The sequence below is a fragment of the Plectropomus leopardus genome, chromosome 12 (assembly GCF_008729295.1).
Source record: "Plectropomus leopardus isolate mb chromosome 12, YSFRI_Pleo_2.0, whole genome shotgun sequence".
NCBI classification, from domain to species: Eukaryota; Metazoa; Chordata; class Actinopteri; order Perciformes; family Serranidae; genus Plectropomus; species Plectropomus leopardus.
The window spans coordinates 10,095,812-10,110,955 of record NC_056474.1 but is presented as its reverse complement, the minus strand read 5'-3'; the positions used below and the strand labels follow the sequence as shown (position 1 = coordinate 10,110,955).

The 15,144-nt window shown below is 36.4% G+C and overlaps 1 protein-coding gene and 1 long non-coding RNA gene across 2 annotated transcripts; both read right to left on the bottom strand.

Moving 5' to 3' along the window:
- Positions 1-879: 879 nt before the first annotated feature.
- Positions 880-6,054, bottom strand: LOC121951526. The gene is made up of 2 exons (XR_006106395.1): positions 6,007-6,054; positions 880-2,276 (listed from the first exon to the last, which is right to left on the bottom strand). It is a non-coding gene; the product is annotated as an uncharacterized LOC121951526 (long non-coding RNA).
- A 75-nt stretch (positions 6,055-6,129) lies between these two features.
- Positions 6,130-10,922, bottom strand: LOC121951087 (guanylate kinase-like). Its single transcript, XM_042497301.1, has 7 exons — positions 10,849-10,922; positions 10,086-10,199; positions 9,155-9,196; positions 8,816-9,051; positions 8,571-8,655; positions 8,401-8,486; positions 6,130-7,526 (listed from the first exon to the last, which is right to left on the bottom strand). Exons 2-7 carry the CDS (start codon positions 10,195-10,197, stop codon positions 7,488-7,490), a joined length of 600 nt encoding a protein of 199 aa, XP_042353235.1. The 5' UTR covers positions 10,198-10,199; positions 10,849-10,922; the 3' UTR covers positions 6,130-7,487.
- Between the last annotated feature and the right edge of the window lie 4,222 nt (positions 10,923-15,144).

Sequence of the window (15,144 nt, the reverse complement as noted above, 5' to 3'; positions counted from 1 at the left end):
ATCCTAAATCTCCTATTAGCATAGATAACACCCCCTAAACTCAATTTAAGAGTAGGTTTTGTGCCGTGGGCCAGGACCCCAAAAAAGGTTGTAAGCAGAAGAACTCATGCAGTGTTGAAATTGATAAAGGCCTACTGTTAAATAAACTTAAACAAAGTAAATGTGATTTCAGGAACGTGTATTGAAGTAATAAAAGTAAAAGTATACATGCAAAAAAGCTTTAAATAAATCTAATAAATCAAAAGTAACTACAAAAATTAAAAGGAAAAGCAGCAGGTTCTCATACATACAGTATGTATGAGAAGCTGAAACCATGAAATGATTATGACACAATTATAAAAAAGTTGCCAAACAATTTCATATGGTTTGTGTGAAAAAAATCTTAATATGTAAAGTAGTTATCTAATAATATTAGTAGAGTAAAAACTATGATATTTCCCTCTTTAGTGTACTGGAGTAGGAATGGAAAAGGACATGAGGTTAAAATACTCAAGCAATGTAAAAGTTTAACATATTTGTACTTAAGCTCAGTACTTGAGTAAATGTTCTTTGTTACATACAAGTTCTGGTCAGCAGAGGGACACATAGTAACTGAAATCAAAGTAATCAGGATCAGTGTACCAAATATAGTAGTATGTCTTTAGCCCTGGACTTCAATATTCGGATTTTTTAAAATATTCCTCAAATATAAAACTTATTTTTCCTTGCACTGGGCAACAATTTGTGGCCTGTGAAAACTAGATGTTTTTCTCTTACCTTGGTACGAGTGCTCTGGACCACTCGTAAAATTTTCTCTTACCTAAGAGAGAAAAATACAAAAATAAGACAAAATTGGTGAATCCCAAAAATAAATGGGTACTAACAAAATAAGAACAAATCTTGGATACAAGCAAAAATGAGAGAAAATTTATTTGTATGAAGTTTCTTGCATGAGGCCTGTTGTATAGTAAATTTAAGCTCAAACGTGTTACTGACGTAACCAGCAAAAACTCAAAGTACCAATGAGGTCTTAAAGTGTATGGAGAGGTTCATTTAAAAGGTGTTAAAAGGTATCAAATTTCAATTCAAGATCCCTCATAAACATTAGCTTGGTTTTCAAGTACAAGGAGATCTGCAGTATATAAAAGGAGAAACATGCAAATTGATTTTTTTTCCTTCAAATTCAAAACACTGCTTTAGTAAGGAAGCAAAACAATCCACTGAATGTCACTTTACTGTACAAGTGAAGCTGCAAAATGATGAGTTACATAATACAAACATTTTACAAATTAACAATTGTAAAAAAAGAGATTGTTCTGTTATAGTTCACCCATATGATAAAAAGCTACATTCTAAAGGTATTAGATGCACTTTTTTTACATGTTGTAACTCATGATGGGATTAAATCCAATTTTTCTTTCGTTCTCTTTCTACTTTATTTAAGTCTTCTCTCCTAGCTCAGACCAATGTCGGATGATGTATGGTTGCATTGTTGAGTTACAATTCTGAAAATAAAATAAAGTATGATTAAAAAAAAAAAAAAATACAATTTGAGCACAACAATTTTTGTGGCTATCTGGCAAACCATCTATACTGGAGTTCTGTGGCACCTTACACAAAGACTTCAGCAGTAAAGTTGACTTGCATGTACCCCTTGAAAGTAAACAGCCATGTTTTTTCAGCAGAAACTGTTGTTAATGCTGAATTTGCAGATGAGTTTCCCTCTTGAAATCTATTTCCTCAACATTAAATGACTGGTGACGCAAAAAGAGTTGCATAACTAGCACACACTCATCAAGGTATCCATACACTACCTTTCACCAAACCCTCGAAAGACCAGTTAATCCACATGATGAAATGAGTTATGTCACTCCCTGTTTGTGTTAGTCCAGGTTGATGAGAGGACAAAGAAGCAAGCAGTAACTCTGTGTTAAATAAACCCTATCTAACAGAGCATAATGCATATCACCATGACAGTCAGATATCAAGTAAGCATTATTGGAGTATCTCTTCATATAAATGAAAATAAAAATATGGAAAGCACAGTAAAAAAAAAAGTTACACTTACAGTATATACTTTGCTCATAACTACCTCTAAACACCATATAAAACCTAAAAATCTGTGTGTCCACAATGGGGATGTTTGAGTTTCACAGACCACCATCTAAGGGAATGTTCACGGCTGGAATGGAGGCCTGTGGTTCTGTGTTTAAGGAGTGGCTGGGTGGCACTAAAAGGAGTCAGGATCCTGCTGTCTCCTACGAAGACATGTTGACTTTCTTGACCATATTAATCTCCTAGAGAAGGAAAAACAATATTTTATAATGCTCCCAAAACGGGTAGGTATTGTTGGACAGGTAATACAGACAAATCTAAATCAATTAACTACGACATTTAAAGCAAGGATGCACAAATCAGATAAAAATGTTTAATTCAATCCGTTCAATCTGTTTTTAACCCACACGTCATGAAGTTGGTTAGTTTATAGCCACCTAAAATGAAATCAGTTTAATTGTACATTGTTTTTAGAATGATTTCGCCTCTTTACTTTGCTGGTGGGCAGCGTGTTCTTTAATAATGTGCTGGGTGGTATACTGGTCCATGCGGTATACCAGTTTTAAATTTCCATGTCAAATGTCGCATACAACAATGTGTGACACATGAACGATTTGAAACACTAATAACTATACATTTACAACTTTTCAGAAGTTTCAGGTAAAAGCCTGTAGTGTTCCCCCTTACCTTTTCTCGAGACACACAGCTCAAGCAAAAGGAAAATTGAAGTGAACAGAGAGGGTGTGACTGTGTGTAGGCAGACTGAGTACAAGAGCGGGAGGGAGGAGAGACAAAGAGAGGGCAGGGCCGTGCTTTCAAGGGTTGCAACAGTATACCAGTTTCAAAATATGAATAAAATAAATATCTGTCTGAATAATTGCAATTTTTTTATAAATAATAAAAGAAAAAACGGTTATACAGTGCTCATTTACTTATCTACGGTGTTCAAAAAAACATAACTGGACAGAGAGTCTTACCTTTATTTTAGTTATTTTTAAAAGGGAGACTTTTTACACATACTTCAATTTATTAAACTTTTGTTCAACCCCAAAATACCCTGAGAATCAGTATTGATTGATATTGGCTTTAAATTAAATATTGGTATTTTACCTTCATAGTGAGTTCTGCTGATATTTCTATTATTATATTTTTTAAATAGACATGGTCAACATATATAGAACATCAACCCTAAGTTTAAATATTTATCTTATTTTGCACAATGAACAAATATTACATACACTGTATGTTGTATTGTATTTTATGTCTCCATCTGCTGGTTGGCCATCACAATAAGGGTATGCATCATATGATGAATATATGATATCATATGGTATGATATATGAATTCCAATACAGGAGAAAATGGATGATCGCTAAAATCAGGTGGGGAAAAAAGTGGATGTATCAATATCGGCAGTGATTAATGGCCAAATCAATTGCTATGTATCAGCATATCGGATATCTGCAAAAAATCCAATATTGTGCATCCATAGCCATCGTAACTGATAATAATTCTGTAATACTATATTTTACTTATTATTTTGCTTTTTATTTACTGACACTTCATGTGTTGCACTGTCCTCTTTGTCCCCCTTAATGATACAATTTTTTCTAATTTGGGTCTAATAAAAGTAAATAAATGATTATCTTATCCTATACTAAATGCTGAAACAACCCTTCTTTCTTCTAAGTAACTTTTAGGTTATTGTCTTTTCTACAGGTCAAGAAACCAATGTAGTATAACCAGAATTCAGCTGGTTCTCAATAACAACTGTGAGAATCTTCCTAACAGAAATGATCACCGGAAACCAGCTATAGCTGTGCTATTGAGCAAGTAAAAGAAACACAGTGAAAACTAATATCAATCATTATTATTACTGGCTATAGGCCTGTTACTTACATCAATGTCAGGTTTCAGACAAGTTTGCGATTGGTCAGGAAATTAGGTAATCCATATGACATGATGACATGCACCAAATTACAAATGAAATATATAAATATATAAATGATTTAAAAAAAAAAAAAAAGTAAATTGTACTGGAGTTTGGCCCGTCTCTGAGGTCTTAGGCTAAAGTCACAGCATTATAAGCCTTCTTGTTTCTAAGCAAACCAGATGCAGTGAGGTTGTCTTTGCAGGTGCACATGACAAGAGTCATTCTCCATTGCCTCTTGAATGTGTCCAGTAAACAGCAACATGGCCAGTTTCCTTTTTTAGAACCCAGTGAAGTAGCCTAATTATTTTTAGAGTCCTGTCCTGGAACAATAATCATCCCCAACCCCAACCCTCCACCTCAGCATTTCCAAAGCCATCTATGAATTTAATTGGGCAATTATCATCAGCTTTATTTTACCATATGGGGACAATAAAGGCTGCAAAAAATATTATTTTTAATACTGATTATATCTTCAGTGCAAGGGTTAATCGCTGAAAGAGACCAGGGAGTTTTAGGTTTTTTTTGTCTGACTAAAACCAGTTTCAAAACCCAAAGATATAGAACTGACAGTGATATATGTAACATAAAAAGCAAGTAATCCTCACATATGAGAAGCTGCAATCAGAAAATGTTGAGTATTTTTGCTTGATAAATGACCTAAACAATAGAAAGAATCTAAATTCTTGCTGATTAATTTTCTGGCAATCAAACATTGCCTGCTATTTTCATATGGAGTGCAAATTCTTTACCAAAGCTGGGCCTAGGTGATATGGAGATTCAATCTACATCTTGACATTTCTAAACAAATAAATTGATACCAATTTTGTGGTAATATTGAGGGTAAACTATTGGTGCTTTCACAAAATATTTCCACATTTATAAAAAATCATCAGTAATGTGGATATAATGACTAAGTGGGTAAAGGCTAGGGGTGGACGATATGGCCGTTAAATAATATCAACATATTTCAGGGTATTGCTGCCGTAAAATACTGAGAATATATGAATTTTTTATGAATTACTCAAATAAACTTTGCATTGGGTCATGCAATTCACCCTCTTGTGCTTTGTTCCCACCCTGCCTTCCTGAATGATATTGCATTGAAATAGTGGACTGAGAAATTAAGCTGTTATCTTCCTACCACTGGGCCTCATGCAGAAACATTCTCTTAAATTTCTCCTAATTTTCTGGTAAGAGAAAATATCAGAGAAGTAAACTCCAGATGCACAAAATGTTCTTAAACACATTGAAATTTAGGTGTGTTCACTGCTGAATCCCACTTAATCCTAAATCTCCTATTAGCATAGATAACACCCCCTAAACTCAATTTAAGAGTAGGTTTTGTGCCGTGGGCCAGGACCCCAAAAAAGGTTGTAAGCAGAAGAACTCATGCAGTGTTGAAATTGATAAAGGCCTACTGTTAAATAAACTTAAACAAAGTAAATGTGATTTCAGGAACGTGTATTGAAGTAATAAAAGTAAAAGTATACATGCAAAAAAGCTTTAAATAAATCTAATAAATCAAAAGTAACTACAAAAATTAAAAGGAAAAGCAGCAGGTTCTCATACATACAGTATGTATGAGAAGCTGAAACCATGAAATGATTATGACACAATTATAAAAAAGTTGCCAAACAATTTCATATGGTTTGTGTGAAAAAAATCTTAATATGTAAAGTAGTTATCTAATAATATTAGTAGAGTAAAAACTATGATATTTCCCTCTTTAGTGTACTGGAGTAGGAATGGAAAAGGACATGAGGTTAAAATACTCAAGCAATGTAAAAGTTTAACATATTTGTACTTAAGCTCAGTACTTGAGTAAATGTTCTTTGTTACATACAAGTTCTGGTCAGCAGAGGGACACATAGTAACTGAAATCAAAGTAATCAGGATCAGTGTACCAAATATAGTAGTATGTCTTTAGCCCTGGACTTCAATATTCGGATTTTTTAAAATATTCCTCAAATATAAAACTTATTTTTCCTTGCACTGGGCAACAATTTGTGGCCTGTGAAAACTAGATGTTTTTCTCTTACCTTGGTACGAGTGCTCTGGACCACTCGTAAAATTTTCTCTTACCTAAGAGAGAAAAATACAAAAATAAGACAAAATTGGTGAATCCCAAAAATAAATGGGTACTAACAAAATAAGAACAAATCTTGGATACAAGCAAAAATGAGAGAAAATTTATTTGTATGAAGTTTCTTGCATGAGGCCTGTTGTATAGTAAATTTAAGCTCAAACGTGTTACTGACGTAACCAGCAAAAACTCAAAGTACCAATGAGGTCTTAAAGTGTATGGAGAGGTTCATTTAAAAGGTGTTAAAAGGTATCAAATTTCAATTCAAGATCCCTCATAAACATTAGCTTGGTTTTCAAGTACAAGGAGATCTGCAGTATATAAAAGGAGAAACATGCAAATTGATTTTTTTTCCTTCAAATTCAAAACACTGCTTTAGTAAGGAAGCAAAACAATCCACTGAATGTCACTTTACTGTACAAGTGAAGCTGCAAAATGATGAGTTACATAATACAAACATTTTACAAATTAACAATTGTAAAAAAAGAGATTGTTCTGTTATAGTTCACCCATATGATAAAAAGCTACATTCTAAAGGTATTAGATGCACTTTTTTTACATGTTGTAACTCATGATGGGATTAAATCCAATTTTTCTTTCGTTCTCTTTCTACTTTATTTAAGTCTTCTCTCCTAGCTCAGACCAATGTCGGATGATGTATGGTTGCATTGTTGAGTTACAATTCTGAAAATAAAATAAAGTATGATTAAAAAAAAAAAAAAATACAATTTGAGCACAACAATTTTTGTGGCTATCTGGCAAACCATCTATACTGGAGTTCTGTGGCACCTTACACAAAGACTTCAGCAGTAAAGTTGACTTGCATGTACCCCTTGAAAGTAAACAGCCATGTTTTTTCAGCAGAAACTGTTGTTAATGCTGAATTTGCAGATGAGTTTCCCTCTTGAAATCTATTTCCTCAACATTAAATGACTGGTGACGCAAAAAGAGTTGCATAACTAGCACACACTCATCAAGGTATCCATACACTACCTTTCACCAAACCCTCGAAAGACCAGTTAATCCACATGATGAAATGAGTTATGTCACTCCCTGTTTGTGTTAGTCCAGGTTGATGAGAGGACAAAGAAGCAAGCAGTAACTCTGTGTTAAATAAACCCTATCTAACAGAGCATAATGCATATCACCATGACAGTCAGATATCAAGTAAGCATTATTGGAGTATCTCTTCATATAAATGAAAATAAAAATATGGAAAGCACAGTAAAAAAAAAAGTTACACTTACAGTATATACTTTGCTCATAACTACCTCTAAACACCATATAAAACCTAAAAATCTGTGTGTCCACAATGGGGATGTTTGAGTTTCACAGACCACCATCTAAGGGAATGTTCACGGCTGGAATGGAGGCCTGTGGTTCTGTGTTTAAGGAGTGGCTGGGTGGCACTAAAAGGAGTCAGGATCCTGCTGTCTCCTACGAAGACATGTTGACTTTCTTGACCATATTAATCTCCTAGAGAAGGAAAAACAATATTTTATAATGCTCCCAAAACGGGTAGGTATTGTTGGACAGGTAATACAGACAAATCTAAATCAATTAACTACGACATTTAAAGCAAGGATGCACAAATCAGATAAAAATGTTTAATTCAATCCGTTCAATCTGTTTTTAACCCACACGTCATGAAGTTGGTTAGTTTATAGCCACCTAAAATGAAATCAGTTTAATTGTACATTGTTTTTAGAATGATTTCGCCTCTTTACTTTGCTGGTGGGCAGCGTGTTCTTTAATAATAGTGCTGGGTGGTATACTGGTCCATGCGGTATACCAGTTTTAAATTTCCATGTCAAATGTCGCATACAACAATGTGTGACACATGAACGATTTGAAACACTAATAACTATACATTTACAACTTTTCAGAGTTTCAGGTAATTTTCTTCTAATATTTTTTTCTGATTTCTTGCTAATGTTTGGGCAAATCAAGCAAATTTGCTCACAATAAATTATTATTGTCATACCATGCAATCTACCTTTTTAAAGAGTATGAAAACACAAATGATAGCTGTCTGGGTATAAAATCAATGATTTGTTTGATCACTAAAAGTAAACACTTTACAGTCCAACAATGGCAATTAATTGCTGAAAAAAATGTTTAAATCCGAAATCAAATAGTATTGTGACCTTAAAGTCAAAAACCTGATCAAATCATGGATTTAGAGAATTGTGTGTGAACTCCTCATAAAATAACCCACTATAAATCTATGTAAAGGAGGTTTTCAGTGACCGTGGGAACCCTGATTTGTTGATGCTCAAATCAGTGCATCATAAACAATGCTGTAATGCATGTTAATTATCTAATGTCATGGACTGCAATAATAACTCACCTCAAGAAGAGCATTTTTTAAGTGCCCATAAGCTTCATCCAAATTATCATTGATAATTACGACATCAAACATGCCAGGTTCTTTACCTATGAGGAGATAATATTATGTTCAGAGTCACATTTTTAATGCTTATGTGGTTACATTTTTGCAAACAAACAATTAAGACTTACTTAACTCCATGTCCACTTTAGCTGCATGTAAACGCCTCTGGAGGCTCTCCTCTGACTCTGTTTTTCGGAGTCTTAAACGATTCTCCTGAAACAATACAGGAAGGTATTCAGCAATATTACTAATCCAAACCCTCTACGACCGCTGTGGTACAAAGCAGGTAACACCCAAAAACTCCACTCTGACAGGAAAAATAGAAACTTCTGTCAATTCAATTCAATGAAATGCAACCCTTATCTTTGCTTACCAGGATAGCCATGGACGGTGGCTGGATAGAGATGTAGATGGGACTGAGGTCTGTCCTTTTGATGTTCCTCACACCTTGCATGTCAATGTCAAGTATACAGATAAGGTTCTTGGCCTGGACGTCTTGTACAGCAGCTTTACTCGTCCCGTACATGTTCCCTGAAAACTCTGCGCTCTCAATGAATTCGTTGTTGTCAATTCCTGTTTGCATCACCTCGCGTGTGACATAATGGTAATCTGAAACCCACAAAAGGAGAGTACAGATATAGAAAGCAACAATATTCCTGATTTTAAAAATGGTTTCGTGTTACGATGGTTATGAAAGAGGAAAAACCTGTACCTTTGCCATCCACTTCTCCAGGTCGAGGATTTCTTGTTGTATCTGAGAATTGAGAAGACATTTATGTCATCATCTGTACTGAATCACTAAACTGAGGGCTGCACATTCTGCAAAAATAAAAATAAATTGCGATTATTCTTCAAGATATTGCGAAATGAGTTACAGTTTCAGTAAGAATGGTTATTTTTGCATTTCATTTTCACTGAAAAAATAATGTAAAAAATAAATAAAAATAAACATACAAACAAATAAATAAGATAATTATGTGATTTTTGCTTAGGTCTGTACCAAACAAGCATGGCTGCATATGTCTGGAATATGATTTGTAGACGGAAGCATCTCTGTAATACTACTAATAATAATATTAATAGTAATAATAACAATAATTTTATAAAGCACCTTTTAAAAACTTGACAAAGAAGGCAAAGCGGAAGAACAGTAATGCCAAACTATGGCCAGACAAAATTTGAGATAGAATTAAACAAGCGATGTGAGACAAAAAACATATCTGATGGAAGATAGAATAGATAGTGACAAAGATAAAAGTAAATGCAATTCAAAGAATATAAGCAGTAAACACGGAAATAATTGTAATAATAGAACTAAACACGATCAAGACAGAATAAAAGATAAATCAAAAGACAAATTAAAATAGATGACATCACATGACAGCAAGTCTATAAAAATGGTTTTTAAGAAGTGATTTTAATGAAGTCACAGATTCTGCGAGCCTCATCTCCTCAACGCTTCATGTATAATGGCATGTTATGACACATTTTATCTTTACCAAACTTTACCCAGTGTGATATGTACATTGCACTCAGCTTTAAGGCACTTCGACAATTTTATTCATTTCAATTAATTGTGCTACACTAGTGAGAACACCACCGAAATCGATGTTAAATGCTTTGGTATAGAGTGGCGCACTTACGGGAGACGCTGAAGCCAAAGACACTCTGATATTCTTCCATGAGCATCTTCAGCAGAGTGCTCTTCCCTGCCCCGGACGGGCCGCTGAGCACCACAGGCCTGGGTCCAGCCATAGCTGCAGGAGAGGTGGAGAGGAGAGTTCAGTGGAGGAAAAACTTGGGCCAGGCTGGAGGGATGACACATGCCCACTGGAATCTAATGGCATGAGTCATTTCGGACCACATCTGTCCGTGCACAAACATGTTGCTTTAAAAAGACTTCACAACATTACAGCGAATTAACGTGCTCAGACAAGTCTCGCCCTGGTGGGATAAGCATGATAAAATGATAAGCCGGGGGTTCTTAAAGGAGGGCCAAATAATGAGACCAAAACACCTCCCACTAGAGCAATCAACGGGTTGGCAAGTCATGAGGTTACCATGGTGCAGGAGCAATTACCCTCTAACTGGAGAGCCTGCTCTGCTTGTGATGGCAGGAAGACAGGAGAGGCAGAGAGGAAAAACTGCTTTTAATAGACACAGGGACTCATATTGAAATAAATGAGTACTTAAAACTCCCTAAAAACTACATAATGCAAAAAAACCCCAAACAATCACTGACAAACCTATAAGCATAGTATCTGAACTACACTTTGGCAAAATAGCTACTTCAACATCTTACCTTCTCCATACTGAGATGTTCTACACAACTTTTCTTTCATTAACATTTCTTAGATAAGCCACTCACGTGAAGAATGAAGTAAAGCCTGTAGTGTTCCCCCTTACCTTTTCTCGAGACACACAGCTCAAGCAAAAGGAAAATTGAAGTGAACAGAGAGGGTGTGACTGTGTGTAGGCAGACTGAGTACAAGAGCGGGAGGGAGGAGAGACAAAGAGAGGGCAGGGCCGTGCTTTCAAGGGTTGCAACAGTATACCAGTTTCAAAATATGAATAAAATAAATATCTGTCTGAATAATTGCAATTTTTTTATAAATAATAAATAATAAAAGAAAAAACGGTTATACAGTGCTCATTTACTTATCTACGGTGTTCAAAAAACATAACTGGACAGAGAGTCTTACCTTTATTTTAGTTATTTTTAAAAGGGAGACTTTTTACACATACTTCAATTTATTAAACTTTTGTTCAACCCCAAAATACCCTGAGAATCAGTATTGATTGATATTGGCTTTAAATTAAATATTGGTATTTTACCTTCATAGTGAGTTCTGCTGATATTTCTATTATTATATTTTTTAAATAGACATGGTCAACATATATAGAACATCAACCCTAAGTTTAAATATTTATCTTATTTTGCACAATGAACAAATATTACATACACTGTATGTTGTATTGTATTTTATGTCTCCATCTGCTGGTTGGCCATCACAATAAGGGTATGCATCATATGATGAATATATGATATCATATGGTATGATATATGAATTCCAATACAGGAGAAAATGGATGATCGCTAAAATCAGGTGGGGAAAAAAGTGGATGTATCAATATCGGCAGTGATTAATGGCCAAATCAATTGCTATGTATCAGCATATCGGATATCTGCAAAAAATCCAATATTGTGCATCCATAGCCATCGTAACTGATAATAATTCTGTAATACTATATTTTACTTATTATTTTGCTTTTTATTTACTGACACTTCATGTGTTGCACTGTCCTCTTTGTCCCCCTTAATGATACAATTTTTTCTAATTTGGGTCTAATAAAAGTAAATAAATGATTATCTTATCCTTACTAAATGCTGAAACAACCCTTCTTTCTTCTAAGTAACTTTTAGGTTATTGTCTTTTCTACAGGTCAAGAAACCAATGTAGTATAACCAGAATTCAGCTGGTTCTCAATAACAACTGTGAGAATCTTCCTAACAGAAATGATCACCGGAAACCAGCTATAGCTGTGCTATTGAGCAAGTAAAAGAAACACAGTGAAAACTAATATCAATCATTATTATTACTGGCTATAGGCCTGTTACTTACATCAATGTCAGGTTTCAGACAAGTTTGCGATTGGTCAGGAAATTAGGTAATCCATATGACATGATGACATGCACCAAATTACAAATGAAATATATAAATATATAAATGATTTAAAAAAAAAAAAAAAGTAAATTGTACTGGAGTTTGGCCCGTCTCTGAGGTCTTAGGCTAAAGTCACAGCATTATAAGCCTTCTTGTTTCTAAGCAAACCAGATGCAGTGAGGTTGTCTTTGCAGGTGCACATGACAAGAGTCATTCTCCATTGCCTCTTGAATGTGTCCAGTAAACAGCAACATGGCCAGTTTCCTTTTTTAGAACCCAGTGAAGTAGCCTAATTATTTTTAGAGTCCTGTCCTGGAACAATAATCATCCCCAACCCCAACCCTCCACCTCAGCATTTCCAAAGCCATCTATGAATTTAATTGGGCAATTATCATCAGCTTTATTTTACCATATGGGGACAATAAAGGCTGCAAAAAATATTATTTTTAATACTGATTATATCTTCAGTGCAAGGGTTAATCGCTGAAAGAGACCAGGGAGTTTTAGGTTTTTTTGTCTGACTAAAACCAGTTTCAAAACCCAAAGATATAGAACTGACAGTGATATATGTAACATAAAAAGCAAGTAATCCTCACATATGAGAAGCTGCAATCAGAAAATGTTGAGTATTTTTGCTTGATAAATGACCTAAACAATAGAAAGAATCTAAATTCTTGCTGATTAATTTTCTGGCAATCAAACATTGCCTGCTATTTTCATATGGAGTGCAAATTCTTTACCAAAGCTGGGCCTAGGTGATATGGAGATTCAATCTACATCTTGACATTTCTAAACAAATAAATTGATACCAATTTTGTGGTAATATTGAGGGGTAAACTATTGGTGCTTTCACAAAATATTTCCACATTTATAAAAAATCATCAGTAATGTGGAATAATGACTAAGTGGGTAAAGGCTAGGGGTGGACGATATGGCCGTTAAATAATATCAACATATTTCAGGGTATTGCTGCCGTAAAATACTGAGAATATATGAATTTTAATTTTAGGAACATACAATTGCAAAAAGAGAAGAAGTGCTATACTTGTATATGCCAACAGAAATGTAGTTCGCCTTCAAATATTCAGTAATACTGTAGTCAGTAGTACTGACTTAAAGTTATCTGGCAGTACTTTAGTATGTAAACAAATGAGATTCCGATTTTGTATAAAATATATATATTACAAAAACACACACGCACATATATATGTGACTTGTTGTCACCACCTGAACTTGTATGTTCTGCTATTTCTCCTCCCCTCTTCTTGCTATAGCGTGTCACTCAGCACTGACGATCAGACCAGCCGTGCGCGTGCACGTGCGCACGCACACGCGCGCGCACACATACACACACACGCATTTATTTTGACAGGCTGTTATGTTACGATGACTATCACACCCTTGTTGTTGCTGAATATAAGGGTACAAAACAACTGTGTCAACAAGTTGCACCATACTCTTAGATGAAGCTGCTGAAGGCCTTGGAATTCATCAGGAACCAGAAGACCAGGCCCTCTGCACTGCCCGGCAAGAGGTTCGTCCTTACCATGGAGCTACAGTGTCGTTCTCCGTGGCCTCAGCAACAACGCAAATCCTTCCAGATCAAGAGGATGTTTACTGCAAAGGGACTCAGCCTCACCCACCATAAAGCCTCAAAGCTCTGCGGGAGAAGTACCTGCCATTGCCAAGCCTAAAGGAGGAACAGCCTTTGCTGCTCATCAGGCCACTTACCCGCATCTCAACACTCTGAAGGAAACTGTATGCCTAGGCCCTGGTGGACCTGCAGTCATACAACCAGACCTGGGTGGGCTCTACAAGGCCAATCAAGATTCCTGCATCAATGTGTGACTCCGCAGCAGTGCTTTCTCCCCTCCTGTACCCCTCCTGAAGCCGGGCTCTTCAAGAATGTGGCAAAACTGAGGCAACTGGATACCTTGCCGTACCAAAGTGAGCATCTCATGACCAGATCGAAGCAGGATGCAAGACCATGACGATGCAGACCATGCAACGGCTTGACGAGAAGACAATCAGGGTTGAAGACGACGGGATCAGATGATATGCCCCCCCCATGTCAATACACCAATGTTACCTACAAAAGCTAAGAAGAGCAGCCATTTGTGGTTCATCCCACAACACATGGGCCACCACAACGAAAAAAGGATACGATAGTCTTTAACTGCTCCTTCACGTTCAATGGCCAAGATGGCCAAGACGCTATGATATAGAGAATGCCCAATTGCCATCAGCAGTGATGTGAAAGGGAGGTTGCACCAACTGTGCCTGCTGGAAGAAGACGGACCCTTCCTTTGGTTTCTGTGGCCTGACATGAAGGTAGATGAACAACCAACAGTCTATGAGTGGCAGGTACTCCCCTTTGGGACAACACGCAGCCTGTGTTGTGCCATCTTTGCACTCCAAGCACATGTCCAGAGACATGTCCTCCCCCCCTGAAGAGTGAGCTAAGTAGTTGGTGGGTTGTATGCAAACCCCTCTCGTGGGGGGTGGGTTTGAACTGAGGAGCGCACTCCTCTTGGACTCGTATGGCAGTGCAAGTCTGACACACTGCAGTACAAGCACCACCAGAGTGAAAGTCCAGAGCCTACCATGCGCAACATTTATCGACTTCTTGCCCAACAATACAATCCTCTGGGATTCATAATCCCATATACCACGAGAGCCAAATTCGTGCAACGTCTTTGGGACAAGAAAAGGAGATGGGGCGATTCTCACCTACCTGAAGACTTACTCTAAGCCTGGCAGTTGTGGGAAAGTGAGCCTTCCCAGCTTTCACAGATAACATTGAGGAGGTACTATACCAACCATAGTCGTGAGCACAGCAACAGCAGTCGGAGTATCCATGTGTTCTGCGACACCTCTGAGCGTGCGTATGAGTCCATAGCATACCTGAGCACTGAAGAAGACAAGTCCAGGTAGCGTTCTTGGCTGCAAGATCAAGAGACGCACCCAAGAAACAACTCTAAATCCCCTGGTTGGAACTGTGTGGAGCCTTGACAGGAGCACAGTCGGCTTCTGTAAT

Bases quoted from the DNA above. Each gene is read 5' to 3' on its own strand.
- LOC121951087 (XM_042497301.1), bottom strand. From the start codon at position 10,197: ATGGCTGGACCCAGGCCTGTGGTGCTCAGCGGCCCGTCCGGGGCAGGG. The intron at 9,197-10,085 runs GTAAGTGCGCCA...CTCAATTCTCAG, and splicing joins CTTTGGCTTCAGCGTCTCCC to ATACAACAAGAAATCCTCGA. The intron at 8,656-8,815 runs GTAAGCAAAGAT...GTATTGTTTCAG, and splicing joins CACCGTCCATGGCTATCCTG to GAGAATCGTTTAAGACTCCG.